This window comes from Halichondria panicea, chromosome 7 (genome assembly GCF_963675165.1).
Source record: "Halichondria panicea chromosome 7, odHalPani1.1, whole genome shotgun sequence".
Lineage (NCBI taxonomy): Eukaryota > Metazoa > Porifera > Demospongiae > Suberitida > Halichondriidae > Halichondria > Halichondria panicea.
The window spans coordinates 157,533-184,196 of NC_087383.1; the positions used below are offsets into that span (position 1 = coordinate 157,533).

Consider the following 26,664-nt stretch of genomic DNA (forward strand, 5'->3'; position numbering starts at 1 on the left):
CAGTGCATGATAATTGCCTTAAATAATGGGAAAGGTCGTCGGTAGAACAACTGTTAACTACAGCTCATAACTCTAAGTGCTAGTGATGGAGGATGACAAGACACAAGCACTGTTCCTGGTGGACTGTGCCTCACAAGAGCACACTAAAGCCACCTGCCTCTCCTGCACAAGAGCTCTTCTCTACCTCACTAACTTCCCTCAGCAACAGACTACCAACAAGAAGAGGCTACAATGGAACTTCAAGCTCTTCAGCACACGATGGCAACTTCCCCTCAGACTCCACTCTAAGACAACCCACTTTCAAGATCTCTCCTCTGACAATTTGGACGTATTCTTCACTGAACTGGACAAATGCAATGACTCCTCGGGACATGCACAACCATTGTGCTCCACTCCCCCTGTGCAACTACTGTACAAGGCTTTAGCTGCCAGTGTTCAAGATTATCCGTGGGACGCTCCAGATATAGCATCCCCAGTGTTGTCACGGCAACACACTGGACGTAGACGAAAGCTATCGCCTAAACGAGGTCCTCAAAAGAAAAATTTTATATTCATTGTATCCCCATGTCCGCAAAGTGTGGAGGAGCTGAGTGTGTTTAGTAGTGTGGGCATGACTGAGGACCTGGGAGAGTGTGTGCGTGGGCAGTTACTACCCACCCCCCTACTCAGCCAGCTGGAGGGGCGGGGCATCACTCTGCACTGGATACACCACAACACTCCACTCTCCGACATGGTGGGGTTGATATTACTATACCTGTGTGTGTGTGTGTGTACCGCCCACTCATTACTCCCCTCTGTGTGTGTGTGTGTAGGTCCCGCCCACTCTCATCTCTGAGCTATTGGCCGTCACTGGTGGGACTCTCATTCCCATGGCAACACTCATCGGACATACAGACCAAGTGGAGAGTAAGGCAGCAAAGAAGGAGAAGGTGACCAGATCGTCCCTGGTAGCATCACTGTTTCCAAGCTCCTTGTATCTTGACAAGTACCTGAGGTCAGACCATAATCCAGCAAAGCCAATGGAGGGGCAAAACATGTACTGGCTCACCACTGCTGGTACGTAGGTCTGTTACCATGGTAATGTTACTATATAATCTCCTCCAGCAGGTCGTATCGCGTGTGCATGTGAGCTGAGCAGTATGTACCACACTAGATGTACTAGAGGGAGTCACACTACTAGGACGAATGATTCCAACTATCAGAGAGACGGTGATAGTATCTCACAGACTGTGCCTCGTATTGTGATAGTGGGTGTGGTTCAACAGTCTGATGTGCCACTCCCCTCTCTCTGCCCCACCTCCTCTTGTTCCTGTGTCAGTATACACATCCCTCGTGAGATCAGGACACGGTTCTCCCTCTGTGATCCAGCAACCCCCCTAACAATGGACCCCCTGGACACAGCTACCCCCCTAACAATGGATCCCCTGGACACAGCAACCCCCCTAACAATGGACCCCCTGGACACAGCTACCCCCATAACAACGGACCCCCTGGACACAGCAACCCCCCTAACAATGGACAATCCAAAAACTCCTGAAAACACATGTTTACTGAAACGTATATTTAAGACACCAGACCCTCATCGCCCCATTGACCAGCAGCTCCTGTGTCTCTCCCCTTCCATCCACCTACCTAGACTACCCTTCACTCTACCAGGACGTAGTCACCTCCCTCCAGAGCGTGGTCTAGTCTCTCACCTCCACCTCCGACAACGCTGCAAGAGTGCTCCTATGATCAAGACACCTTTGTCACAGTTGCTACGACGATCAGTGACAGTGGATGTGGAGAGATGTCCATTGCCAAGGGCCAGGAGATCTGTCTCAATGTCTCCAAGAGACCTCAAACTACAACTGACGAAGATAGTGAAACCTCCACAAGTTCAGGTGAGCTGTGTGTGTAATGGTGGATTGCTATAGTATTGATATGCTGGTGTGTTGATGATAAGGTGTTGCATGACTGCAGGCCCCTCATCCCCGGGAGTGTGTGTCAGAGAGGAAACGTCACTCTAGACAGTTCCAAACACTCTGTCTATGGCTGGCCAAGAAGGGATACCTCTTGGTAAGGGTCATCAGAGGCTGTATTGATTATATATACGAGAGGGAGAGGTGGTGGTGTAGTTGAACATCTTTCAACAGCCATAACTTGAGTATCGTTAACCCAATGTCAAACAAATTTTAATTTTCTGAAAGCTTAGAAAGAGACCTTTCAAATGATGTGTTGCAATCCAAAATTTTGTTGGGGCCCTAATTTGTCATTTTTCGGCCTTGGACCATGGGCTATTATCCAGGGTGTGGCCAAATTGGCAAATAATTTAATCGCTCAAATATGAAATTTGATGACACCATTTGAAAGGTCTCTTTCTAAGCTTTCAGAAAATCATAAAATTGTTGATATTGGATCCACGGAATTCAAGTTATGGCAGCTGAAAGAGTCTCTGACCCATTATTATAATCTAGCTGCCATTATTGCTCTCTAGATAGTGCGAGTGTGTGCAGAGGATGGAGAGTCTTGTGTGTCTGTTATACAACCTGTGTCGTCCCTCCTCGCCACGGTAACCAGTGTGAAACCTCAATATCAGGACGCCCTCATTTCTAAAGTCATGAAGTTGGAGGACTTATCACGGCAGCAACACCCTCCCCCTAGTGATGGTGACCCCAGGACTGTGTCTGATGCTGAACTAGTGGCAAGCATCTCACTTCTCTCCACCAGTGAGTATAGGTAGCGTGGTGTGTGTTGCAACCATGACTCCTGCCTCAGGTGTTGGCACTGTGAGGCCATTCACTCATCAGACCTTGCTGCCATGGTTAGCCTACTCTGAGCTAGGTGGACTGGACAGTGCTACTATAGACTCTCTGACTAGGTGAGGCCTGTGTGTGTACTTATAATTATGTGATGCATTAAGCTTGCAATGTATACAAGTGTGTACACTACAAGCTTTATTATTTGCATAGGCTCCACTGTGAGGAGGATGGCAGGGCTACCACAAGACTTGACCTCATTGCTAAACTCAAGGCTGAGTACAGCTGCAAGACCCTGACCCCTAGAGAGGAGAAGACAAGGATATCAGAGGAGGAGAGTTCAGGAAAGGTCAGTGGAGTGTATAGTACCCCTCTGTCACATGCATGCTTGACTGGACAGGTAACTGAAGGCACTGAAGAGTCAGGAGATGCATTCAAAGGTACTGTAGCAATATTATACTTAGTTACTACGTCAGGAGTATTACTCCCCCCTGCAGGACAGGAAGTGGGTGTGGCCTCTGTGGGGGAGTTGCGTGGGTGGTTCCAACAGTGTTATCATGATCAAGTTGAAGCTGAACTTGATCAGGAGGATAAGGTTGGCATGACAACTCGCTGCTGCTTTGTTCACACATGTACAGGGTGACGCTCTGCAAAGATGGGCCTCTGTAGTTGTACAACAGTATGCTGGAAATTTCACAGCATTGGTTGCCAATGGAGACCACCATTCGTCCAATCAGAATGACCACGTACAGGCTCAGCTTTGGGCAGAGCTCAATAGCAGTGTACTAGTCAGCGGAGTCTCTCTAAGCGCTAAATATGACAACTTGTTCAAAAGCCTTCACGATCATGAGGAGGACAATGGCAACAAAGATAGAGAAAAGGTCATTGCCAGCCAGAGACTATCGGAGTGAGTATGGTAGTGTATATCTATAATTAACTCCTCACTGTGTGCAGGTATTTACTCCAGGTGTTGCTACGGTTTGAAGCCATGAAGGCATGTCCTAGTTCATGTACTGATGGACAGTCCTACTCAGACCTGGTCAGCCTCCCCCCCCCCCCCCCCACACACACACACACACACTAAATCATGCTTCTCTCTCTGTAGCTGTTGTTCCTCCTCCGTAAGATCTCTCTACTCTCTAACCCAGGGCTGTTGGGTAGACTCATGAGGAGAACACTCCTTCCATTGTCAGTTATCAGTGGTATACCAGCAACTAATGTACATGTATGGCCCCTCATTATTCAGGTATGTGAACAGCTGTCGTGATGTCCTCCTGGAGCTGTATGAGGGTTTAATGCTGCCCCTTCCCTCTGATCTGAACCCTGACCCTGAGAGTGGTGTGGAGAGTGTGGGTGGAGCTTCACAAGAGAGTAGCGATGAAGAGGGGGGCTCTATGGTTGAGCCACTCCAACAAGCAACCATCATCAACACTAGGAGGTGGGCTACTCTTCTGATAATTATTGTCATAACAATTGTACTGTTCCTCTTGTAGACTGGCAAGACACGCTAGTTTCCAAGACAACCAGCGGCAGATATCCGTGCTTAGCAAGAAGAGGAGAAAAAGTCGAAAGAAAAACAAAATTGAGAAATGTTTGCAGAAATTAAGTGCTGACACAGCACTAACAGCTCTGAGAAGGTACCACTAAATTATGGCTACTTAATTATGCAATGTTTCATGTCTCCTTTAATAGATCTCCTAGATTGATGAGGACAGGTACTGCTGAGAATGGTAATATTGCTTTATTGACGTACTGCCCCCTCACACCCTCCGCCCACACCACCCACACACCGCTCCCGTAGGTCGTGGTGGAGCGTGCCGCAATCTGTTCACTCGCAGCCTCAGCGTGTGTGAGGCATCTCTTAAAAGACCGCCCACTCACGAGGAGGACGGAGAGAGGCAACCAAAGAGGAAGAGAGGTGAGCCTTGCTGTGTGTACGTGTCGTGTTAAACCCTCCACCTCGTGTGCACATGCAGCTGCTGGTCTGAGGAGACACTCCACAATGGCAGCCGAGGTTCTGGTCAAAGAAACCCCAGTCAAGAAACAAGTTGAACACTACCAGAGATTCAAGCTACAGAGACTCCGGTAAGAGGATCAGTGTGTGTGTGTGTGCTCTAGCTGGACCACCCCCCTCTGCAGGTCAAAGTCCACCATCACCTCTCCTGACGTGGTGGCCATTGAAGAGTCTCCTAGGAGATCCTTTTACTCAAGTGAGTGGGCATACTGTTACATGCGTGTACTATCGATACAATCTGTTATCATTTTCGAATTCATTTTCAGAGCCTAAGATCACCAGAGTTCATACAGCTGACTCCGCCCACTTCAAGACCCCACCCCTTAAGGAGACGGCTCAGCTAGTGTGTAAAGAGCCCTCCCCAGCCTCACTCCACTCACTGCTGCATGGAGAGATACTCGCTCACCAACAAACTACCCCTCACTCTCGAGCACGGCCTTCATTCCCCGAGTCCCCTCTCAAACAAGCCTGGCTGGCCAATCAAAGCAGTCCTATCATGTTCTCCTCGCCTGTCATTGATAAGGACGATTGCAATGTGATTGGTCGAACACCATCCAAGGGTGGGCAATCGGTTGCTAAGACGACACAAGAGACTAACAGCAGTTGGTCTACTGGCAGAACTGCACGGATGTTGACATACGATAACCAACTGTCTAAACAGATGCTAGAACTCCCCTCCCCCAAAGAGACAACACCCCCTTGTATACTAGAAGAGGAACGGACGATACTGGACATTCCTAGTCTATACACACCTCACAACAATACTCAACCAGACACCTGGAATGTGCCCGAGGCAATGGATCCCAGCATAGAGACAGAGAGCGCTTCCATGATGGCCTTTGCACTCTGCACCCCAACCAAGGAGGACAGACGTGACTTTCACGAGGCCTTTTTAGACTAACAGTGACTGTGTTATATATACTGTATACCATCTACGTCAGACTCGTCACTTTATGATAAATTTTGTTGATAATAATAATTATAAATGAATCTTCAATGATAATGAATAAACAAGTCAGTGACATACTTGTCCATATAACTGCAGCTGATACACAGTGAGTCTACCATAGAAATCAGTACTAGTTCTAAACTCAATCTTGTGGGTCTTGCTTGGCTCTGCAGAGGGCACTGGAAACACCTGGGTACACACACACACACACACACAATGGTGGCCATAAGAGCACGAAACACAAGATAATAATGGAGCTCCCCCATGCTGCGGTACAGGTAAATCCTAGAAGACTAGTCTAGCTACAAAGTAATAACCATAGGCATAGACAGTTATAGCCTAGCTACAAACACACACAGGGCAGAGCCTTGCTCCTGTATACACTATTACCATAGCTACCTGTAGTGAGTTGATGTCCTCAGGGTAGAAGCTGTGCTGCTCACTGCCTGAGGCCAGAATGCAGTGAGTGGATGCAAAACCTCCCTGGAACCGAATGTGGACACGCGAGACACAGGCAGAGTAGGGAAGCTCAATGGATACAAACTGAGGGGACCCCTGTGAGGGGGCAGGGGTCGTATATACACACGTCATGTATGTGCCCTCGTACTAGTCTCGCGGACCATACTTCAAAAACTGATACTAAAGTCTTGTGTTGAGTTCGACCTTCATATAAAGTTGTAATAACTTTGTCATACTTTACTGAAATTCAAAGTTTCATGGATTCCTTGCGCTTCTATCTATATGCTGTACTCAATGCAAATAGACTTCAGTTTTTGAAGGTATGGCCGTGAGACTACCCTTGTACCTGGTCGGAGTTCCAGCATGTTTCTTCATCGCCGTCAAACATAAACTTCTTTCCAAACTGTTTCACATCTCTGTTGAGCACAGAGCTTACCCTATAGTGCGTGGGTGGGTGGGCACAGGGGAACATGAATGAGTGGGTGGATGTAGTGTTGTGCTGTGCTTGGAGTGTGTACCATGTACCACTGCACTAGCTATTATCATCACATCACTATATTATATAGCAACCCACTTTATCCTGGTGGGAGGATGTGAGCTGTCCTCTTGTAGCTGGACCAGTGCCACCTCTCCTGCACCAATGTCTGCCATTGTATTGTATGCTGACTAAATACCTCGAGTTTTCTCTAATTCTACTCCAAGAAAGCAAGCGAAGCATTTCTGTTGTGTGTACACACAGAGACACAGTCTGAGTTTCCTGCCGGCCCAGCCAGCGCCTGAGTCTATATACACAGTGACACATCTCTGTTAGGACACTGACCAGTGAGTGCACTCGTGGGATAGTTCCCCCTCTGTCATATATCATATCTAGTCATTCTGTAATGTACATGGTACGATATGAAGTAGCTTGGTTGGTTGCTTTGTACGTATGTACGTCAGGTCTTGGCACTAGTGAATAGTACACCAAACGATATCTCCGTCTAGTTACTGACTGAGCAAGAGTGCCTCCCCCCCTCATGGTTGCCTAGTGTTGTATATGAGCTTGTGTGTACGTGGCTAGCTGACTAGCTATGGGTTAGTGTCTCTAATGCATGCGTGGAATGGATTATATTCTTGTATTGAGGTTTGTGTTGAATAGAACACTAGATGCTCCGTGCACACAACCACATTGTGTGTGTGTTGGCACGAGGTGTTCTTATTTACTACCACATCAAGGGGAACCATGATTTCCCCTCACTAAGCTGTGAGGTACTTTAACAGGATGAGGGACTTTCCCTGGCTTGTAGCATGATTGCACAATGTCTTGTTTCCGTCTCTTAATTGTATAGAGCTGTTGTAAGTGGTTATTTCTGTTTTGTGTAAGTAGATTCCTCTAGAGGCATATTGCTTCCATGTTCTAGTGAAATCTCAGTGTACCATGGACTAGCTCCTAATCATTGCATACTTTGGCTAGTGTTAAGTTTCCCTCTGCATAACAATATCCATGATCTTTGTGTTCCATTCTCGTAATCATACGCCATGCAATCTCACTCACTCTGAGGTGACTGGTAGGGGCCGTTAGTGTGTGTGTGTGTGTGTGTGTGTGTGTGTGTGTGTGTGTGTGTGTGTGTGTGTGTGTGTGTGTGTGTCTGGCGAAACCTCCCTCTACTAGTCCTAGACTGGGGCTTTAGGCACACACTAGAGTGACCTCCTCTCTGTTCCTCCCCCCTGCTCTGAGGTGGGCAGTGGGTCTCACTAGAGAGGTACATGTACTGACGATAACTTCCCGTTGAAGTGTTCTTAGTGGAGCAATGATCCTGTAACTAGTTGTGTGTACACACCCACACCACCCACGCACACACTGCATGCAGGTATGTCTCATCGTGTGAGGAGCAAGACTGTTGACTCAGCAGACACGAAGAGAGGGGGAAAGGGGGCAGCCCCTAGGAGGATTACAGAGAAGATTGCCATCATCAAGAAGAGAGAGCATCAACAGTCGGCAGAGTTTGAGCAAGCTATGCAAAGTATCTTTGAGGTAGGCAGTCTCATAAGGCTACCCATAGTTAACCCTGTCACCACTAGATGCAACAAGCTCGTATCCACCCTGGTGGGGGGTCCATGCCATCACTGCAGGCCATTGACTCCACCCCCCCAGCACCATCCATTGACATGCAGGTTAGTGGTCCGAGGCCGAAAAATGTCAAATTTAGGCTCCGAAGAAGTTTTGGATTGAAACATATCATTTGAAAGGTCTCTTTCTAAAAATTAGAATATTTTTGACATTGGATGAACGGTACTCAAGTACTCAAGTTAATGGCTGTTGAAAGATGCTCCCCCTCCACAATTTAATCAATGGGTTCGGGGACTCTTTCAGCTGCTATAACTTGAATTCTGTGGATCCAATGTCAAAAATTTTATGATTTTCTGAAAGCTCAGAAAAAGACCTTTCAAATGGTGTCATCAAACTTCGTATTTGAGAGATAAAAGTATTTGCCAATTTGGCGATACCATGGATTATAGCCCATGGTCCGAGGCCGAAAAATGTCAAATTTAGGCTCCGAAGAAGTTTTGGATTGAAACATATCATTTGAAAGGTCTCTTTCTAAGCTTTCAGAAAATTAGAATATTTTTAACATTGGATGAACGGTACTCAAGTTAATGGCTGTTGAAAGATGGTTCCCCCTCCACAATTTAATCAATGGTTCGGGGACTCTTTCAGCTGCTATAACTTGAATTCTGTGGATCCAATGTCAAAAATTTTATGATTTTCTGAAAGCTCAGAAATAGACCTTTCAAATGGTGTCATCAAACTTCGTATTTGAGAGATAAAAGTATTTGCCAATTTGGCGATACCATGGATTATAGCCCATGGTCCGAGGCCGAAAAATGTCAAATTTAGGCTCCGAAGAAGTTTTGGATTGAAACATATCATTTGAAAGGTCTCTTTCTAAGCTTTCAGAAAATTAGAATATTTTTAACATTGGATGAACGGTACTCAAGTTAATGGCTGTTGAAAGATGGTTCCCCCTCCACAATTTAATCAATGGTTCGGGGACTCTTTCAGCTGCTATAACTTGAATTCTGTGGATCCAATGTCAAAAATTTTATGATTTTCTGAAAGCTCAGAAATAGACCTTTCAAATGGTGTCATCAAACTTCGTATTTGAGAGATAAAAGTATTTGCCAATTTGGCGATACCATGGATTATAGCCCATGGCGGCCATATTGTGCTCCTCAGAGTATAGTTAATCATTTGTGCCCACACACACCACACACACTACACACACCACACACCACACACCACACACCAATATAGAGTATCTTCCGAGACTTTGATAAGATGAAGAGAGGTTCTGGTGCCACTAGAATGGAGTCCAACTTCCAGAGAGGACCGCCATTAACCAAACACAGCTCTATATCCTATAGTACTGTGTGTGCTGATGTAGCTACACTGTACACAGCATGTAATACGCCCACTCCATTAGGGGGGGGGGGAATCTAGGGTCAATGGTTTAGTGTGCTTGCTTGCGTTGTGTCTCCTTGACAGCTGTCCACATGGAGACAGAGCCCTACCTCCCAGTCAACCTCAGCAGCTCAGACCACCATTACTGGAACGGGTACGTACACACAATCCTAGCAGTGTGCCTATCCTTTACCAGATGTTGTGTAGTCCTCAGATTATGTATTTATTATTAATACATGCAGATCTGGAGATTGGTTGGAAGGAGAGCTTGCAAGGTATGAGACTGTACCTCTGTACCATATTCTGAGTGTGAGAGGATTGGCATTTTGTAGCTCTTTCATAGCTCATTGACTGATTGATTTGAGACCCAACTCTCTCATAAATACCATCCCAGTATGTGGTTGTGAATCCCCCCCCCCCCTGCAGACACAAGTCGGACTCTGACCTCCAGCAGAGCCTCATGATGGGTGGGCAGACCTCCCCCCATGTCCTCAACTCTCCTCAGCAGCAGCTGCTTCATCGACAACACAAGAGTGAGTGGTAGTGTCTTATTAGCTACTGGGTGTGTGTGTGTGTGTGGGCGTGTGTGTGTGTATGTGTGTGTGTGGGTGGGTGTGGGTGTGTGTGTGCGTGTGTGTTAAGAGCTTATCTCTCTCACTCCTCCAGTGAACCCTCCTGTGGACGTATGGAGTAATAAGGTAAGCTGCTGCTTTCAGTGATATCATCAGTGCACAGTAATTAGGGCAGCCCCTCTCATTCTGAGTCAATACCTCAGTAGTTAGGTATTCTAACCATCTTTCCTGTTTTGGTTATCTCAGTCATGGTACCACCCCCACACTGTGACTATGCATGATGTGTTTAGTTACGTTGTCTTTGTATCTTCCCCAGAAGCGCCCCAACTCAGCCACCACTCATGCTCTGCTCAGGTGAGGCTATTGTGTTGGTGTGTAACAGCTTCTCTGTATGTGCAGTGATCACCTCTATGCTATTAGGCAGCATGCTGTGTGCCTTTGAGGCATTTAATAGGCAATTAGTGTAACAAACTGTCACCAAAGCCATTGATAATACATATCCATTACTATTGTAATATTGTCTCTACAGTCCTGATCACTACATGCCGTCTCCTGAGCGACTGACTCCGCCCCCAATGGGTGGAGCCTCGGTGGGGACAGCGTCAAGTCTCCCCGATCTTACGAATATCGAGTTCTCGTGTGGATTGGACGTACCTCTAGAAAGAGATGAATCTCCACTACAGGACCCTCAGCAGTACGCCCTCCCACCTCTCATGCAATCATTCCATCCGTCTCCAACTATACGAATGACGGGGCCGTCTAATCTTGTCTACAACTCATTCCAGGCTCCATCCAATGCATACTACTCATCACCCCCCAATTCAGGGGGGGTCTATCCATCGCCCCCCGTGTCTGGGGGTTACCAACAACTGTCCCCCCTCTCTATGGGCAGTGGAATATCAAGGAGCCCTACAATGCCAGAGTTTCGAAACATACATTCTACTAACGGCTTTGTATCCCGCTATCGACCTCCACCCCCTCTTCCTACCCAGTACAAACCAATACTCCCGAATGCACCACTTCCCCTAGCCGCTCGTCTGTCAGAGCTCCTGCCACAAGTCCGTATGATCCCAGGCCACACCCCTTCCTCGACTAATGCCCCACCCCCTATGACGATCATCATTCAACCACCACCTTCCGTGTCGACCTCTCAGTCCGCTCCTATAAGACAGCAATCGATGCCTAACAGTTTCCCACATGATCCTAGCATGACCAGCTATGACACACCGCCTCCTCTAAGCCCTGACAAGGCCAGTGCTAATCAATACCTGAATGGAGTCCCCACTCAGAAGAACCTCTCATCATCTACCACTGTTCCCTCGAGCTTTGGGCTCTGTCTGCCCAGCTATACAGAAGCACGATTGCAGCAGTCCCTGCAACACAAGTTTGCCTCCATCAATGTTGGCCGTACTGAAGGAATGGTTCGAAGTCATTCTGAGGAGAACTTACAGAAGGTTCAGAAGGAGAAACCTGAAGTGATACAGCACAACCCATTCATGGGCACTCTAGCTAATGCCAACAGTGTGCCGTGTGTGTATGTGGACCCCTCTGGCCCAGAGACCTATTATAATGAGCGCAGTGACTCCCCTCCTATTGATAGCCCCTCAACGTCAGCTAGCTACGCCTCCTCTCCCCCCTCTGTGAGACCATACTGGATAGAGGAGGAGGGCTCTCTCAGAGAGTATGTCTTCAATGAATGGCCGCTGGAGGGTGGGGGAGGAGGTCAAAGGTCAGGCTCTCCACCAGCACATCATAGGTCCCTGAGTGATCTCGGCTCTATTATTCCTGACATTACAGATTTAATATCAAGTAATCGTTCTCACCAACTCTCCCTGCCCTCTGTTGCCATGACGGACCTCACTGTGGACGAACAATTGGACAAGATGAACAGCCCATCCGATTACTATCACGATTATGAGATGGAGGAAGCCATGATGAACTCTCTGCTTAAGAATGGTGTCCCGAACGTGCATCCATTTGACGTGTTCCCGTGTGACCAAGCCGCAGCATCGCTAGATGGCTCCCCTTTTCATCTCAATTGATTGTGTGTGCTTGTGTTTTCTTGGGCTAACAGATTATATTTTGTACAGCTGATTTTTCAATACTTTTGTATAGCAATTTCTATTATGGATAATGATTGATCAAAAGAAAACAATTGCCAATTAATGGAATCATTAGCATCATTATAGCATCATTACAGCTTTGATGGTTGCTATTAGAGTCGCAGCTTCTTCTGTGGGAACACACAGTGATAATTACATAATGAAAGCATGTAAAACTGCTAGATACACTAGATAGACAACACCATTTTCACTTTAGTTCTCATAGTGTATAAATAGTGCGGGGGTTCAGTGCAGTGCACACAATCTAAGCTAAGCACACAAAGTGAATGTCCATGTTATGTTGAGTAGAATGTTACCGATAGAGCACCTAAGATCAAGACTATTGAAGAGGAAGTTCTCTCCAGCCACTAGCAGTGTCAAGGAGTCCTCCATCTCTAACTCGGTGGCAGGGCTGGACCCCCAGCAGCGGTGCAGTGCGGGTGGTCACTTTATGTGGAATGAAGCTAGGAGGACACACTCTGATCCCACTCCATTAAGAGCAGCCAGTGATGCAGCAGAGGCTGCTGGTAGAGACACAGACACACTCAGGGAAGAGGTCACTGAAGAAGATGATGATGTCTTCTATGACACAGGTGAGTGTACGTACATGTCTACATGTCTGCCAGTATGATACGAGTGGAACATATAAACGTAATATGTAGTCGAATGTACGTGTAGTCTAGTTTGTGTTTTAGAACTAAATTTGTGTAATTGCTTGAGCAATTTGACCACCTTCTGCAGATTATGGCTTCCCCTTTGTCAATGAGTGCTATAGTGAAGTGTCCACTCTCCAGCGAGTGAACAAGTGGGTGTGGTCAACCACCCTAGGAGAGGATGTGTACGCAGCGTGGGAGGAGTGGAGGGTACCCCACACAGAGCTACAGCTGGAGAGAGTCCCCCTGACTACCACCAGCAGGGAAGTCATTTACAGGTGGGTACTAATCGTAATTAAAATTTATGCAACACATAACGGAATGCGAAGACTGTCAGTGTGAGACAGCTGTTGAAGAATTGCCTTTACAGAAAATAGGTCTTATCCTAGCTAGGATAAGACCTACTATACTAGCTAACTCAGAGGTGGTCCCATGTAGATCTACCATGGAGTGTATATACACAGTGCATATACGACTTAATGCCAACATTGACTGAACTTGTGACATGTATCAGTGCATGTTGCTGTTGATTAATACATCTATTAAATGTTGTCTCTCTCTATCTGCAGTGGACTCTGGCACGGTAGAGTGGCTGTTCGGACCAGGGAGGCGAGGGATGTGAGTGACCTGTCCTGCTTCCTCCAAGAGGTACTAACTCTAAGTTACATGAGACACCAGAACATCCAGCTGTTCATGGGGGCAGCCATTCAGCCTGGGGCAACCCATCCACTCATACTCATCATGAGGTAACTCACTAACAAGCTGTTGTAATGGACTCTCAATGCATACACCATTTCTTTAGTGTTGGATGTTTCCATTAACGTACATAGTTAGCTATGCATTCATGTCCACTTATGGTGTACTGTCAGTCACGGGATGGTGCAGTCAGTGGGGCCAGCAACAATAGCTGTATGGTGTACTGTCAGTCACGGGATGGTGCAGTCAGTGGGGCCAGCAACAATAGCTGTATGTGTGTGTTTATCGAAAGTACATAATTGCACAGTTATTGTATTATTGGTGTGTGCGTGTACTTTACAATTAGCCATATGTTATGATGACCACACTGTGGGCCTTCCCATGCAGTCAAGCTATTGTGCTCAGCGTTTGTTGTTTTTGATAACCTTCATATTCGCCTTTACCTTATATGGCAGTGTAGGAACAGGTGGGGGGGGGGGCCACTAGCCCACTAAATATTATACTCGTTAATTTTTACTTTTTGCTCCGCACAGTGAGGTCAGAGGTCACAGTCTCCACACCCGCCTGTACTTGTTTGGTCACGCATTCACCTATCACTCGAAACTACAAATACTGAATCAGATTGCTGAGGTACGTGCAATATAGCAGACAATTGGCTACTTGTTAACCTTTGACCCCTCCTCCCCTCAGGGCATGGCGTACCTGCATGCTAAGACCATACCTCACGGTCTACTCACCTCCACCCACATCTCACTCACTTGCCGAGTGTGCATTTCTCTCGCCCCCCGACAACCCAAACCCCAGATCTACTACCCCCCAGAGCTCTCCTACCTACCTCCAGAATACATTCGTACCCTCCACATCACTACCCCCTCGCTACCTGTGACCATGAGAGCCCCCTCAGTCCGCCTCTGGAGGGAGGGGGGCAGGAAGGACATGTTCCAGGCCGACGTTTTTGCATTTGGGTGAGTCCTATAATGCTGCCCTCTGTGCAATCACTGTACATTGCTATCTGCTTATAGATCATGATGTGTTTACATTTCATCGTTTCACATTAATCTTAGCATTGCCATCTGCTTATATAGACTATTATCAAGAGTATGGTAGAGAGAGAGTATCGAACGTAGGCATACTGTACATCAGATGTATGCGGAGAGTAACGTGACTTCCTGTATCTGTCACAAGCTTGGAATTTGCACACTGATCAATCCAAGCGTGGGTGATGTAATACTCTCTCTCTATCATACATAATTATACTATGTATATTCTTGCCATTACTGACAATCCTCCCATCACCTTGCAGGACACTAGCGTACGAGCTCGAGACTTTGAAACTACCCTTCCACTGTGTTGCCATGGAGACGCTTATCCTCCGAGTGGGTAGGGGGGAGTGTCAATCGCTGCAGCTGCTCAAACGACGTCACCTGGCCACCATCATAGAGAGCTGCTGGAAACACACACCCCACCACCGACCATCATTCGCAAACCTTGTGAAGGACCTAGAGCAAAATGTGAGACTAGTATCAGTTCATTATAAGCTGTTTAATCAATTGTTGTTTTTCTCCCTGTGCTGCAGGTTGTCATGACGATCCCCCCTTCTATCACCAGAAGTAGGTCCATGCCAACTTTACTAACTTCATAGCTAGCTACTTTATATTCACGCACATTAATAATTATATTTCAAATTATATCAATTCATTTTCAAGTAAATATTTATAATAATTATGTAGAACAATAGCGTAAGTACAAATGAGCAATATAAATTAAACATGAAACACAAAAAATCAATAGAATTAATTATTATTGAGCACAAAAGTGTTTTGCAGTCGTACAATATAAAAAAATGAGCTACTCAGTGAGGCAGTCAACACCCGGCACAGTTGGTCTGTTCAAACAAATAAATAGTACAAGTACAAACAAACAGCAGGTGATGTGCTGGTTTAGTCCACTCCCTCAAAGCCCTCTGTGTTCTCTATGGCTAGCCTTAACTTCTCTTTCATCTCGTGATAGCTTCGATACGGGGGCAGGTCGATACGGTTGAAACTGTGTGTGTGTGTGTGTGGGTGGGTGGATGTGTGTGGGTGTGTGTGTGTGGGTGTGTGTGGGTGGGTGGATGACATTAGTAGACACAAAGCTACCAGGCACCTGTCTAGGGGGCAAATATTATCTATATAGCAAATGAGATTATCTTATCTCACAATAGCAGACAAAACAATAACATTGGCCATGTGTACAGTGTGTGCTAGCTCTGTGGCTACTCTTACCATACAGAGCTTACCATGTGTGTGTGCTAGCTCTGTGGCTACTCTTACCATGTGTGTGTGCTAGCTCTGTGGCTTACCATGTGTGTGTGCTAGCTCTGTGGCTACTCTTACCATGTGTGTGTGCTAGCTCTGTGGCTTACCATGTGTGTGTGCTAGCTCTGTGGCTACTCTTACCATGTGTGTGTGCTAGCTCTGTGGCTTACCATGTGTGTGCTCTTGGTAGTGATGTCGGTTCACCAAGTTTCTTGATACAGAACTTCTGAGGTCCATTGCTCCCTGTGGGGATGGGGGGTTAGAGCTATGTACTCAGAGTAAGCACTATAGTATCACACACTAGGTAGGACTGATTTGGAAAAAACACCCACTTATAGACTACGCAGAAAATGGACCCGAAAAAAATGACTAATCTAAGCACATCATAATTATTGTAGCACTACCAAACAGCTACTAAACACAAAAACTTAAAATTATGCCCTCTCAAATTTGGCTACGAAAACAGATCTGAACGAAGGGGTTGTAGTTGAACATCTTTTTCAACAGCCATAACTTTAGTACCGTTGACCCAATGTAAAAAAGTTTATGATTTTCGGAAAGCTTAGAAAGAGACCTTTCAAATGATATATTTAAATCCAAAATTTTCTTGGGGCCATAATTTGTCATTTTTCGCCCTCGGACCATGGGCTATTATTATCCATGGTTATGAACAAATTGGCAAATACTTTATCTCTCAAATATGAAATTTGATGACACCATTTGAAAGGTCTCTTTCTAAGCTTTCAGAAAATCAGAAAATTGTTGATATTGGATCCACGGAATTCAAGTTACATGTATGGTAGCTGAAAAAGTCCTCAAAAATCACTCACGCTTTTTTTTTAATAGACCCGAAATAAATTACTGATCTAGCACACCCGCTTTATCTTTTAGCTTTAAACTGGACCTTCCCAACACACGTTATGGACGATTAGAGTTATCTTTTTGTAAATGTAAGTTTACAGAGCATTAATTGCAATGTGCTGACCTTGCAATTCCCCAAACCCATTCATGGGCACTTTGGAAGTACCAGTCACAAACTGGAGCAGACGCGCTCGTAACTCATTATCATAGTTTTCCACAGCTTTCCAGAACCAAATGATGACATCATCATTAGCAGTATAGCCGGCAGAGTAGACTGTGTGCTTCTTCCAATCATCCACATTGATCTCAGCTAGTCCACAAAGGAGATACTCAATCTCCCGCTGATCGAACACATGAAGCGTCTTGAGGGGGATCACGTCAGCAAAGCCCTGAGGAGGAGGGGGGTAAGTGAGGGGGAGATGAAGGGGTTAACTTGATTGATTTGTAAGGCTATTATTAATTTAGTACACAATTTACAATTGCTAACCTTTTTCAATGCTTCCATTTGTTTGCAGATTCTGTCTTCAAAGCGCCACTTCATGAGGAGGCTAACGTACTCTTTCTTGTTGCTCTCGGTTACGTCAATGTCAGCACCACCTGGCTTCAGTTCAATATTCTCAATCTGTTTAAATAGAGAGTGAGATAACGATGATAAGGTTGTTGAGTGGTACAACAATCCCACCCCCACATAGGCCTACCCCACAGAGACCCCCCGACCCCCCACATAGCCCACCTGTCCAACGAACTCCCGGGAGGCCTCAAAGGTCAGACAAAGGTCAGAGGGGTCATTGTCAAGGATATACTTGACACTGTTGTAGAACTCTGTGTCCACTGCCTCCATATCCTCCAGGTTGATCCGCTTACCCAACACCATCTTGTAGAATGGACGAATGAAGAAAGCTGCACACACACACACACACACACACACACACACACGCACACACACACACAGGGAAATGGGTTATTAGTGATGAGGGAAATGGGTTATACACACAACCTGTGTGTGTTTAGGGGCTACACTTACCGTCAATGAGTCTCTGATGATAGACGGCCATAGCTAGGACACGTCCAGTGAACCTGAAGTAGTCCAAGTGGTTCTCATTGCACAGTCCAGAGTCAGGGTTCACTTGGAGCGTGTAGTTGTCACTATAGGGGGGGTTATAGTGAGGGCGGCCACTAACCAGGCACCCTATTGTCGAGGGCGGCCACTAACTGGGAACATGTATCAATACCTTGCAGAGTACTCGAACAGTCCATAGTAAGGGTTGAACATCTCGTGTGATAAGAGGAAGAACCACTCCCTGGACACGCCCCCATAGTCCAGCCCCTTCTCTCCCTCAAACTTAACCCAGAGCCTTGTCTTGAGGTGGTCCCTATTCTTACAGGACATGATAGCACGATGAGAGTCCTCGAAGATGTGGTTCCTTCGTACAGGGATCTCAAAAATACGGGGGAGATTATCCTGTGGGGGAGGGGTTAACCAGCGCTACAACTGAGGGGGCGGGGCTTACTGGTTTCTTGGAAAGAAGTTGTTTCCTGAAGTTCTCATACTTTTGTTTGTAGTCTCGAGAGTAGGGAATGGTTGCAGCGGCTTGTTTCTTGAGTTTGATCAGTCGAGGGTCCTCCCACTGAGTGGAGCGTGTCGCTGTGTGTGGGGAGTGTGTGTGTGAGGGTGTGTGTGGGTGTGTGGGTGGACTCACCATGGTCAATGTAGAAGTTCCTACCATCAGACAGGATTCTTACTTCCCAGCCAGCCTGTGCACACACACACACAAGAATGCACACTAGTAGTCTCATGAGTAATCAAAACAATTACAGAACATTCTGAAAGAGCTACAAATGCATCCTTGACTTGACTACCTACAGGAGACTACCACAATACGTGTGTGTACTCTAATAGACCAACACATGAAACCTTGCAACAGTAGCACTACCGTAGTTGATGTAATTACAGCGCCACTCTAATTAAACAAAATTCGAAATTGTTGGTCATATATACCACCATAAATTAATATACATATAAAGTCATTTGTTTTATGTACATAGTCTCGCAAAAATAATTATTTTTCTGGCTGGCGCTGTAAGTACATCAACTACGGTATAGGAACTACTAGTGTACACACACTCACTGGCATTGGTCCAAGGTCAGCAGGGTTCACTGGTGGGGGGTCAGAGGTCAAAGGTTGGGAGGAACTGGGAGGAGTTGGTATAGTGTTGCTAGAACGTGGGCCACCAACGCTATTGTTGCTAGGGGTTACTGGGAGTGCTATCATCGACACTGGCCTGTTACTAAGGCTCTGAGGAGCTTCCTGTGTGTATGTGTGTGTGTGATGTGTGTGGTATGTGTGGTGTGTGGGGGATGAGATAGTGGTTTTAGCTACTGATGATCTTTACCCATTGTGTCTTCCTTGCAGAGTGGTTGATATAAAATGGCCGCCCTGAGGGAGACATTCTCTTCTCCCAGCCAGTAGGTAGGCTCTCCTCCACTGTCGATAGTTGTGTGCGGAGGAGGGGGGAGTGGCTTTGTGTGGAGGGTGTACGTGGGCGGGACATCTGAGGCTGTGTGATGGAGTTGCGAGGAGGCTGTAGAGAGGTCAAAGTCCACACACATGACAAGCTAATCACAGATGTTCAATAAGGATTGTGTTTAATAATTACTATAAGGGGGTGTGGCTAACTCACAAGAGGAGGTGGTGTGGTGGTCCCTGTTGAGGACAGACTGCTCCTGGAGTTGGAGGTGTTCAGTTCCCGCATAGAGCCAGACAAATCCAGCACAGACTACATGAGAGAGAGAGAGGAAAACAACATGTAGTCTACCAACCCCCCCCCCCCCCCCCCTACACTTACATCTCCGGTGGTCATGCCTGGGTTCCTCCTAGCCAGTGTGGCTGCCATCATCCTCCGCCTGTCATCAACAAACTGGGCAGTCCTACACAAGTGCAGTCAATACACAATACCAATAGACACAGCACTAGAGAGCATGTGCTAAGCATGCACACCTTTGTCGTGTGTCCTGTTCACTGTTCCTGGTTGGTCGATGCCACTGTGTCCGTCTGGAGCTGTGATCTACATAGAAGGTACGTCCATTAGCGTCCTGCCTCTCCTCCCAGCCCTCAGGCAGTGGGTCAGCCTCCTCTGGGTCCCAGTCTCCACTCTGTACGGAGAAGGGGGTAAGGTAGAGTAAGGTTAGATAAGGACTCACAGCTTGTCTCTCTGCTGCCGAGGGGCTGAGGGGACTGGGGGTGTGGTCACCAGGGCTAGCTCTACCAGTAGCTCCTTCCACTAGAGACGCTGTATACAACAACAAGACAATGTTGAAGTACACATGTGTACAGATGCTATGAATGCATACAATGGTAAACAGACCCACACATAGTCTCAACACAATAAGAATGGCAGTACCCCACCTGACCGTGTGTGCTCACCTAGGTTAACACTGCTGGCAGTGTTGGAAGCTGCCCTTGGAGGAGGGTGGTTGAAGTAGAGGAACTTGACAGTCAGCGTACCGCCCACACGGGACTTGCGACTACACACAGTGAATGAATGAATGCAGGCTAGCTAGTACAGTAGTGACTTACCTCCTTGGCTTGAGGGGGTAGGTGGCAGCATTGCCATGGAGTCTGATGTCTACCTTCTTCATATCTATGGGCAGGTGCTGGAGCTTGAAGTGGAGCTTCCCCAGGAAATTGTCTCGTGTCTAGAGGCAAGGAAATACATGTCACCACTGTACACTGTATGACACCACTGTACACTGTGTGTGCATGTCATCACTGTACACTGTGTGTGCATGTCACCACTGTACACTGTGTGTGCATGTCACCACTGTACACTGTGTGTGCTTACATTGAACAGAGTATGGGATAAATAGATCTCTTAAATGGCCAGACCTAATGGATGCACACACACCCACACCCCACCCCACCCCACACACCCACACCCCACCCCACACCCACACCCCACCCCACACCCACACCACACCCCACACACCCACGCTACACACTCACCAATCTGTTGTTATCGAACACTTCAAACATGAGGGAGTCCAGTTCCATGTTAATCTGCAATGCAGAGGTGGACACACATGATGACACACATAGATATAGACTGCACACATCCCATATATCAACACCAACAGCATCTGTTCCGAACACAATTACAAAAACAGTTTACTTTCAAGAGTGTAATGGACACCCCATCATTATGCTGTGTTGACAATATTCATGTGATGAGCAGCACACACACACACACACACACACACACACACACACACAGCCTGCCTGCATGTACTGTACCATATAGGGCACACACACAGCCTGCCTGCATGTACTGTACCATATAGGGCACACACACACAGCCTGCATGTACTGTACCATATAAGACACACACACACAGCCTGCCTGCATGTACTGTACCATATAAGACACACACAGCCTGCATGTACTGTACCATATAAGACACACACACACAGCCTGCCTGCATGTACTGTACCATATAAGACACACACACACAGCCTGCCTGCATGTACTGTACCATATTAGACACACACAGCCTGCCTGCATGTACTGCACCATATAAGACACACACAGCCTGCCTGCATGTACTGTACCATATAGGGCACACACACACAGCCTGCATGTACTGTACCATATAGGGCACACACAGCCTGCCTGCATGTACTGCACCATATAGGGCACACACAGCCTGCCTGCATGTACTGTACCATATAGGGCACACACAGCCTGCATGTACTGCACCATATAAGACACACACAGCCTGCCTGCACAGCCTGCATGTACTGCACCATATAAGACACACACAGCCTGCCTGCATGTACTGTACCATATAAGACACACACACACAGCCTGCCTGCCTGCATGTACTGCACCATATAAGACACACACAGCCTGCCTGCATGTACTGCACCATATAAGACACACACACAGCCTGCATGTACTGCACCATATAGGGCAGCTGTTTATGAATAAACCATCCATGTTTGTAGGTAATACATAGCAACCTATTAATGGGGTATTAATGGTGGTTCTGGTCTTGTGATAAAGCTATTAGCAATCAAAGCTATTAACAATCAAAGCTAATAATAAACTGTAAATAAGGCTGGTTACTGATTACTAGTGCACACACAACTTACGTTGCCAAAGACGAATCTCTCATTCCATTCTGGATTCAATGTCTGCAGGGAAATGAAACACACAGTATCGGAGCTACTAGTGGGAGGGGCTAGTGGGAGGGGCTTGGGGGGCGTCTCTCCAGGAGGTGGTGTGTGTAATAGTGCATAGTCAACTAACACATATCACAAGCACGGGAACACAACATCAAAGACTACCACATTAATCACATGGCTCCCACTGTTCAACAGGTGTGTGGTGACTAGACTACACTGGGGGGCAGGCTACACTGGGGGTCGGGCTATTATGGGGGGGGGTGGTTATTGGGATCAAACCTTTTTCTTCTTCTTGGATGAGTCGGACTGAACTGTCTTGTGTTGTCTCTTCAGAGAGAGCTTGACGTATGGATCTCTGCAGGGGGTCATACATTAACCGTTACCATAGCAGCACTACCCTACACACAGTGTTTGATCATGACAGGAAATGCTGAGATTCTGTACCAAACACAATGATCATCTAAGAGTGTGTAGCATATAAGGAAGGATGTGACGACATGTACAGTTGTGCCAACATGATTATACAGATGATGGGCTACATACTCAGGCTAGGCCAGTACGGCTACTATCTATGCTTGTACTTACGATATCCCAAATAAGTCTTTCTTAATGAGTCCGCTAGCAGAGACAACCAACACGTGAAGACAGAGCTGCAACAATACACCACATTGTTTAAACTCCACACACACGCACTAGGGTCTAGCATCTCTAGCTACTAGTCTACTCACTGACATTAAACTGTGATGGGTTCAAGTCAGTTACACAGGGTTGGTTGTACATGTATCTCATGGCTCATGGCTTCAGAAGGAGCAATGTCTTATACATGTACCTCTACTTAGGCTTATGCTTTATTGCTTACGGGTTCTTGTGGGGTGCGTGTTCCAGAAGCCATGACTACACCGAGTGCTTCAACTTGTATCCAGACCTCTATCCAGCATGCGAGTATCTTGTAGGGCCCAGCTAGCTAGCAGCTTTAGAGAAACAACAGTCGACCACACACTATTAATTGAGTGCTCGCCAACAGCAGTGATGTCATTGGGCTAGTGAGGGGTGTGTCTGCTCAGTAAAGTGGGCGTGGCTGCTCTTAGCACTCTGCAACTGGCTAGTCTCGAATACCCGCCTCAACCTAAAAGCTTGGGGCCGTCCCTTGAGGCGGGTATTCGAGACTAGCAACTGGCTAGGCTGGCACCATAGATAATAGAGCACAGTCTCTATTATCTATGCTGGCACCCATTGCTCAAGATCTAGGAATCAATATACAACCTTCTCAGTTCACAGCATAAAACATGAGGTCAGTTATAATTCCATTTCCAATGTCTGTATTGCTCAACATCGAATGCTCAACATTAACATTATGCAAATCTCTGCTGCAGCATGCCAGTACATGTACATGTAGTGTTCCACAACTGCACTGACATCAACATCACTCTGTGGCAAGTACAACAAGCTGTGCTCCTTCGTGGAATAGTTGGATCAGTATGCTTTCTGTTCGGACTTCTGGCATTGATCTTCGAAATCATTTTCCTATGTCGAATAAAAGCGAATTTTCTCCTTCGATTGTTCTTTTATCTGACATTATCGAGCACTCTCTTCATTGGCACCTTTGGGCTAGACCTGGTCCACTACTTCTACTATGGGACAGATGGTGAAGTAGATCCTAGGTTCTGTGGGTCTCTGGCCTTCCTTGCAGTCTATGCTGCATCCGTCGTCAGTCTCTTTAGTTACTGTATTGTCTTCTTCTTGTTGAGGATTGTGTTCAACTGTGCTCAAGTACAAATGGAGAGGACCAGGGGGACCAGGTGTGGTCGCTGGTGTGTTGCTGAACTTGTATTTGTTGTAGCCGCCTTCACTCTACCTTTGTTTATTGATTGGATCCCCTTTCTAAATGATCACTATGGCAACAACGCCTGGTCTTATTGCTGGTTCACGGATGGTGGTGCCCAAGATCTCTGTGATATGAATACCACCGTACAGTTGGATCAAATACTTCTATTCTATGTCCCCAATTCCATTGCTGCTCTGTCTTGCTTTGTGTGTGTGATCATTCTGATAGCCTGGGTGATTCGACTGCGTTGCTATGTCAAGACGTTAGTGCATGAAAAACTGAGAGTTATTTTGAAAGAAATGTTTCTTTTCGTTGGCTTTATGTCTGCATATTCCATCACTTGGCTTGTGTTTTTAGTATCCTCTCTCACCAAACCATTCGGCTATTCCGTATACACATTCTGGGCTCTCAAGTCTCTAGGCAACCCGCTCATGACCGCTACTATACCGTCTTCATTCTTCTTCTATCTATTTGCCAAGTGCTACCCTCGTCGCAAGGTTCGGTCTCATCGCCGGCTCTACTCTAGTATTGTTGATGCCACCACTCCCCCCTCTACTAGAGTGAGTGCTCCCAGTGAAACCACACCAGTGCCTTTCAGCAACAGCGAGGAATCTACCCTCCTAGTGAACTAACTATTCGGAATTATCGGAATTATCGTATACAGTGATCACGTTCACTTTAATTGTGTATGATGGAGTGTGTTAAATTTATGTCTTAAAGTGTGTTTTAATGAATTTGTTGGAGCCAGCATCACGCCAGGGAAAGCCTTATATGTAGCTTACAAATGATTGAGGTCATCTCTGATTGTTAGTACGTTACAATAAGTAGACACTTTGATGACAATCATTAAGCACAAACACACACACAAAGCACTTTAGAATACAGTACAGACAAAAGTGGAGGAATCGGTGTATACACAACACAAGAGAATGGACAGTTGCTCCTAGTTGCCAGTTTCTGGTGGTTCCAGTTCCCCCCTCGCTGCCTTTACCTCGTCAGGGGATACTAACGATGGGTCTTTGGCACAATAGCGGGTCCCCTGGAATGCCATCAGGTGGATCTGGGGGGAGGTGAGTACAGCACTAATAATCAGATTAATATATTCATACAACAATAGACAATCTAAAGTTAGCTCTGAAAAACAGGCCCTGAATTCCGAAAGCGCTCACTTATAGCCCACAAGGCTAATAATAAACCAGATAACACAATGAAGGTACGCTATACAGTACACCCATCATGTAGTACCTGTAGCATGAGGTTGACCTCGTTGCTTCTGGACAGGTAGGGGAAATTCCCTCCAGACTTGAGGTGAGCTTTCTTAGCCTCAGGGTAGCACTTGTACATCTCTTCCTTGCAACGCTGTGACAATGCTGACTCATCAAACACCTGGGGTACAGCAAAGGTCAATACACTACAACACGTGAGTGACCACTCACATCCATAATGGTGACGTAGACATCTTGCAGCTTCTGAGGCTCCACATAGTTATCACTGCAGTTGAGGGTTAGCCTTGAGGCCAGTTGGGACCGCTCGAGGCTATCCAACTATAGGAGAGGAGGACAGGTATACAGTACACACAGTGGGGGAATGCTTGTTAGAAGACCTATCTTAACTACAAGTGCTGCCCACATCCTCTGTACTCTACGCTAACCCACACTAGTACAGTGAGTCTCTCACCCTCTCCACCATGAAGTCTATAGAGTTGGCCACCTCTGCCTCGAGGTTCTCACTGGGCAGGTTGAGCAGGATCTGACGCTTGAGCATGAAGGCTGGCATCACCCAGAAGCTGCACACGTGGTAGGATGAATCATGTAGTGCTACACAACGTATCAGTTGATCAACTATCTTATACTGAAGTGCCACTGGGGAATATACACTGTATCAGGAGTGTATGAAGACTCCTGATTGTATGTAGCTTAGTAATCATTTCACTGAAATAAAAATTATTGATCGATATAATAATCTATAAATCACGTTTTTGATGACTTGGTTTGTCTAAAAGCTGTGGTGTCAGTGAAGCCGTTGCAGAGGAAGAGAGAATGAATACGTGGACTCCTGTATGTCCGCTCTGCCACCTTCTGGGCCAGGAATGCCCCAAGAGAAGCACCAAATATATGCACCTGTGTGTTCCATTAACGTGAGATGGTTGGACCACAACACAATCTTTTATGATTACAAAAATTAATTAATGCGTGTGTACCTTGTCCAGTTGCAAGTGATCCAGAAGCTTAATAAATCCATCACAGAACTCGTCAGTGGTCCAGTACACGGGGTATTCCACCTGTGGAGGTGTGTGGGGAGTGGAGGGGGCGGTGTATGGAGGGACTAGTATAAGGAAACCAACGCGGTAAAGTGTCACTGGAAATGTGAGTGGGTGAGGTAGGCTGTACAACTGAGTGTGATAAGTGTATCCCACCCACACACACCACACACACACAATGCTCACCGATATAATCCGAATGCCAGCAACAGATAAACTGGCCATTTGCCTGAAGAAGACGTCAGCCATCCCACACACAGGGGGGAGACAAATGATGGGACTGCGTACATTCCTTGGACCAGCATCATAGACCACCCAAGGCTGATTGGACTGGTCCACTATGAGCTGAGGGGGTGGGGTGTGAGGGTGTGAGGGTGTGAGTGGTGAGGGGGTGGACACACAGTCTCCTTACCTTTCTTTGAGGGATGGAGCTTCTGAATCTGGCGTACTCCTCAGAGGTAGTGATGGGGTCGGGATTATTGACACTCATATCTAGACTTCCTTCGTAACCAGTAGACTTGCTATAAAGCCATCATGGCCCACATCAAAATAATGGAGCTTGATTAGATGGGCGTGACACTTAACTACAGGTCACGCCCATCTATCAATAATGC

General features: G+C 46.6%; 7 protein-coding genes across 9 annotated transcripts; 4 read left to right on the forward strand and 3 right to left on the reverse strand.

Moving 5' to 3' along the window:
* Positions 1 to 34: 34 nt before the first annotated feature.
* LOC135338315 (uncharacterized) lies at positions 35 to 5,742 on the forward strand. Of its 2 annotated transcripts, none has more exons than XM_064534410.1 (19): positions 35 to 733; positions 813 to 1,056; positions 1,105 to 1,883; positions 1,963 to 2,058; positions 2,477 to 2,708; positions 2,758 to 2,860; positions 2,952 to 3,087; positions 3,139 to 3,178; positions 3,236 to 3,333; positions 3,377 to 3,645; positions 3,693 to 3,777; positions 3,844 to 3,926; positions 3,985 to 4,176; positions 4,232 to 4,375; positions 4,431 to 4,468; positions 4,540 to 4,656; positions 4,715 to 4,823; positions 4,878 to 4,948; positions 5,019 to 5,742. In XM_064534410.1, the coding sequence occupies exons 1-19, from the start codon at positions 86 to 88 to the stop codon at positions 5,651 to 5,653; spliced, it is 4,119 nt and encodes a 1,372-aa protein (XP_064390480.1). In that variant the 5' UTR covers positions 35 to 85; the 3' UTR covers positions 5,654 to 5,742. The 2 variants fall into 2 exon arrangements, with proteins under 2 accessions (XP_064390480.1, XP_064390481.1); XM_064534411.1 differs by having other exon boundaries at positions 1,108 to 1,883.
* On the reverse strand, positions 5,729 to 6,870 carry LOC135338327 (nuclear receptor 2C2-associated protein-like). Its single transcript, XM_064534423.1, has 4 exons — positions 6,735 to 6,870; positions 6,507 to 6,597; positions 6,101 to 6,256; positions 5,729 to 5,890 (listed from the first exon to the last, which is right to left on the reverse strand). The coding sequence occupies exons 1-4, from the start codon at positions 6,809 to 6,811 to the stop codon at positions 5,768 to 5,770; spliced, it is 447 nt and encodes a 148-aa protein (XP_064390493.1). The 5' UTR covers positions 6,812 to 6,870; the 3' UTR covers positions 5,729 to 5,767.
* On the forward strand, positions 6,833 to 12,340 carry LOC135338320 (CREB-regulated transcription coactivator 2-like). Of its 2 annotated transcripts, none has more exons than XM_064534416.1 (10): positions 6,833 to 6,982; positions 8,011 to 8,174; positions 8,222 to 8,314; positions 9,456 to 9,554; positions 9,695 to 9,756; positions 9,845 to 9,877; positions 10,029 to 10,135; positions 10,269 to 10,300; positions 10,491 to 10,528; positions 10,704 to 12,340. In XM_064534416.1, the coding sequence occupies exons 2-10, from the start codon at positions 8,013 to 8,015 to the stop codon at positions 12,214 to 12,216; spliced, it is 2,139 nt and encodes a 712-aa protein (XP_064390486.1). In that variant the 5' UTR covers positions 6,833 to 6,982; positions 8,011 to 8,012; the 3' UTR covers positions 12,217 to 12,340. The 2 variants fall into 2 exon arrangements, with proteins under 2 accessions (XP_064390486.1, XP_064390487.1); XM_064534417.1 differs by having other exon boundaries at positions 10,494 to 10,528.
* A 77-nt stretch (positions 12,341 to 12,417) lies between these two features.
* Positions 12,418 to 15,334, forward strand: LOC135338321 (raf homolog serine/threonine-protein kinase Raf-like). Its single transcript, XM_064534418.1, has 7 exons — positions 12,418 to 12,869; positions 13,018 to 13,207; positions 13,499 to 13,675; positions 14,159 to 14,255; positions 14,316 to 14,590; positions 14,929 to 15,136; positions 15,202 to 15,334. Exons 1-7 carry the CDS (start codon positions 12,575 to 12,577, stop codon positions 15,265 to 15,267), a joined length of 1,308 nt encoding a protein of 435 aa, XP_064390488.1. The 5' UTR covers positions 12,418 to 12,574; the 3' UTR covers positions 15,268 to 15,334.
* On the reverse strand, positions 15,320 to 22,993 carry LOC135338318 (E3 ubiquitin-protein ligase NEDD4-like). The gene is made up of 22 exons (XM_064534413.1): positions 22,825 to 22,993; positions 22,551 to 22,615; positions 22,245 to 22,320; positions 21,933 to 21,974; positions 20,788 to 20,841; positions 20,362 to 20,480; positions 20,209 to 20,309; positions 19,986 to 20,074; positions 19,783 to 19,937; positions 19,631 to 19,712; positions 19,466 to 19,561; positions 19,178 to 19,366; positions 18,913 to 19,092; positions 18,484 to 18,538; positions 18,295 to 18,428; positions 18,016 to 18,245; positions 17,808 to 17,929; positions 17,517 to 17,683; positions 17,271 to 17,405; positions 16,908 to 17,172; positions 16,093 to 16,165; positions 15,320 to 15,668 (listed from the first exon to the last, which is right to left on the reverse strand). Exons 1-22 carry the CDS (start codon positions 22,855 to 22,857, stop codon positions 15,566 to 15,568), a joined length of 2,565 nt encoding a protein of 854 aa, XP_064390483.1. The 5' UTR covers positions 22,858 to 22,993; the 3' UTR covers positions 15,320 to 15,565.
* Positions 22,994 to 23,116: 123 nt separating this feature from the next.
* On the forward strand, positions 23,117 to 24,524 carry LOC135338382 (uncharacterized). Its single transcript, XM_064534485.1, has 3 exons — positions 23,117 to 23,146; positions 23,188 to 23,256; positions 23,339 to 24,524. The coding sequence occupies exons 2-3, from the start codon at positions 23,252 to 23,254 to the stop codon at positions 24,420 to 24,422; spliced, it is 1,089 nt and encodes a 362-aa protein (XP_064390555.1). The 5' UTR covers positions 23,117 to 23,146; positions 23,188 to 23,251; the 3' UTR covers positions 24,423 to 24,524.
* Positions 24,525 to 24,605: 81 nt separating this feature from the next.
* LOC135338383 (maspardin-like) lies at positions 24,606 to 26,642 on the reverse strand. Its single transcript, XM_064534486.1, has 8 exons — positions 26,463 to 26,642; positions 26,237 to 26,395; positions 25,991 to 26,071; positions 25,765 to 25,910; positions 25,468 to 25,576; positions 25,227 to 25,334; positions 25,036 to 25,176; positions 24,606 to 24,850 (listed from the first exon to the last, which is right to left on the reverse strand). The coding sequence occupies exons 1-8, from the start codon at positions 26,538 to 26,540 to the stop codon at positions 24,734 to 24,736; spliced, it is 939 nt and encodes a 312-aa protein (XP_064390556.1). The 5' UTR covers positions 26,541 to 26,642; the 3' UTR covers positions 24,606 to 24,733.
* Positions 26,643 to 26,664: the final 22 nt, after the last annotated feature.

Excerpts from the sequence above, each read along its gene's own strand:
- LOC135338383 (XM_064534486.1), bottom strand. The coding sequence starts at position 26,540 with ATGAGTGTCAATAATCCCGACCCCATCACTACCTCTGAGGAGTACGCC. Across the intron at positions 26,396-26,462 it reads GCTCCATCCCTCAAAGAAAG|CTCATAGTGGACCAGTCCAA; the intron begins GTAAGGAGACTG and ends CCACCCCCTCAG. Across the intron at positions 25,335-25,467 it reads TAGACTTCATGGTGGAGAGG|TTGGATAGCCTCGAGCGGTC; the intron begins GTGAGAGACTCA and ends CCTCTCCTATAG.
- LOC135338327 (XM_064534423.1), bottom strand. The coding sequence starts at position 6,811 with ATGGCAGACATTGGTGCAGGAGAGGTGGCACTGGTCCAGCTACAAGAG. Across the intron at positions 6,598-6,734 it reads CATCCTCCCACCAGGATAAA|GGTAAGCTCTGTGCTCAACA; the intron begins GTGGGTTGCTAT and ends CACGCACTATAG. Across the intron at positions 6,257-6,506 it reads CATGCTGGAACTCCGACCAG|GGGTCCCCTCAGTTTGTATC; the intron begins GTACAAGGGTAG and ends GCCCCCTCACAG.
- LOC135338318 (XM_064534413.1), bottom strand. The coding sequence starts at position 22,857 with ATGGCTTCTGGAACACGCACCCCACAAGAACCC. Across the intron at positions 19,562-19,630 it reads CAGGCATGACCACCGGAGAT|TCTGTGCTGGATTTGTCTGG; the intron begins GTAAGTGTAGGG and ends TCTCTCATGTAG. Across the intron at positions 18,246-18,294 it reads AACTTCTTTCCAAGAAACCA|GATAATCTCCCCCGTATTTT; the intron begins GTAAGCCCCGCC and ends CCTCCCCCACAG.
- LOC135338315 (XM_064534410.1), top strand. The coding sequence starts at position 86 with ATGGAGGATGACAAGACACAAGCACTGTTCCTGGTGGACTGTGCCTCA. Across the intron at positions 734-812 it reads ACACTCCACTCTCCGACATG|GTCCCGCCCACTCTCATCTC; the intron begins GTGGGGTTGATA and ends GTGTGTGTGTAG. Across the intron at positions 4,177-4,231 it reads ACCATCATCAACACTAGGAG|ACTGGCAAGACACGCTAGTT; the intron begins GTGGGCTACTCT and ends TTCCTCTTGTAG.
- LOC135338321 (XM_064534418.1), top strand. The coding sequence starts at position 12,575 with ATGTTGAGTAGAATGTTACCGATAGAGCACCTAAGATCAAGACTATTG. Across the intron at positions 13,676-14,158 it reads CCACTCATACTCATCATGAG|TGAGGTCAGAGGTCACAGTC; the intron begins GTAACTCACTAA and ends TGCTCCGCACAG. Across the intron at positions 14,256-14,315 it reads TACTGAATCAGATTGCTGAG|GGCATGGCGTACCTGCATGC; the intron begins GTACGTGCAATA and ends TCCTCCCCTCAG.
- LOC135338320 (XM_064534416.1), top strand. The coding sequence starts at position 8,013 with ATGTCTCATCGTGTGAGGAGCAAGACTGTTGACTCAGCAGACACGAAG. Across the intron at positions 8,315-9,455 it reads CACCATCCATTGACATGCAG|AGTATCTTCCGAGACTTTGA; the intron begins GTTAGTGGTCCG and ends ACACCAATATAG. Across the intron at positions 9,555-9,694 it reads CATTAACCAAACACAGCTCT|ATGGAGACAGAGCCCTACCT; the intron begins ATATCCTATAGT and ends ACAGCTGTCCAC.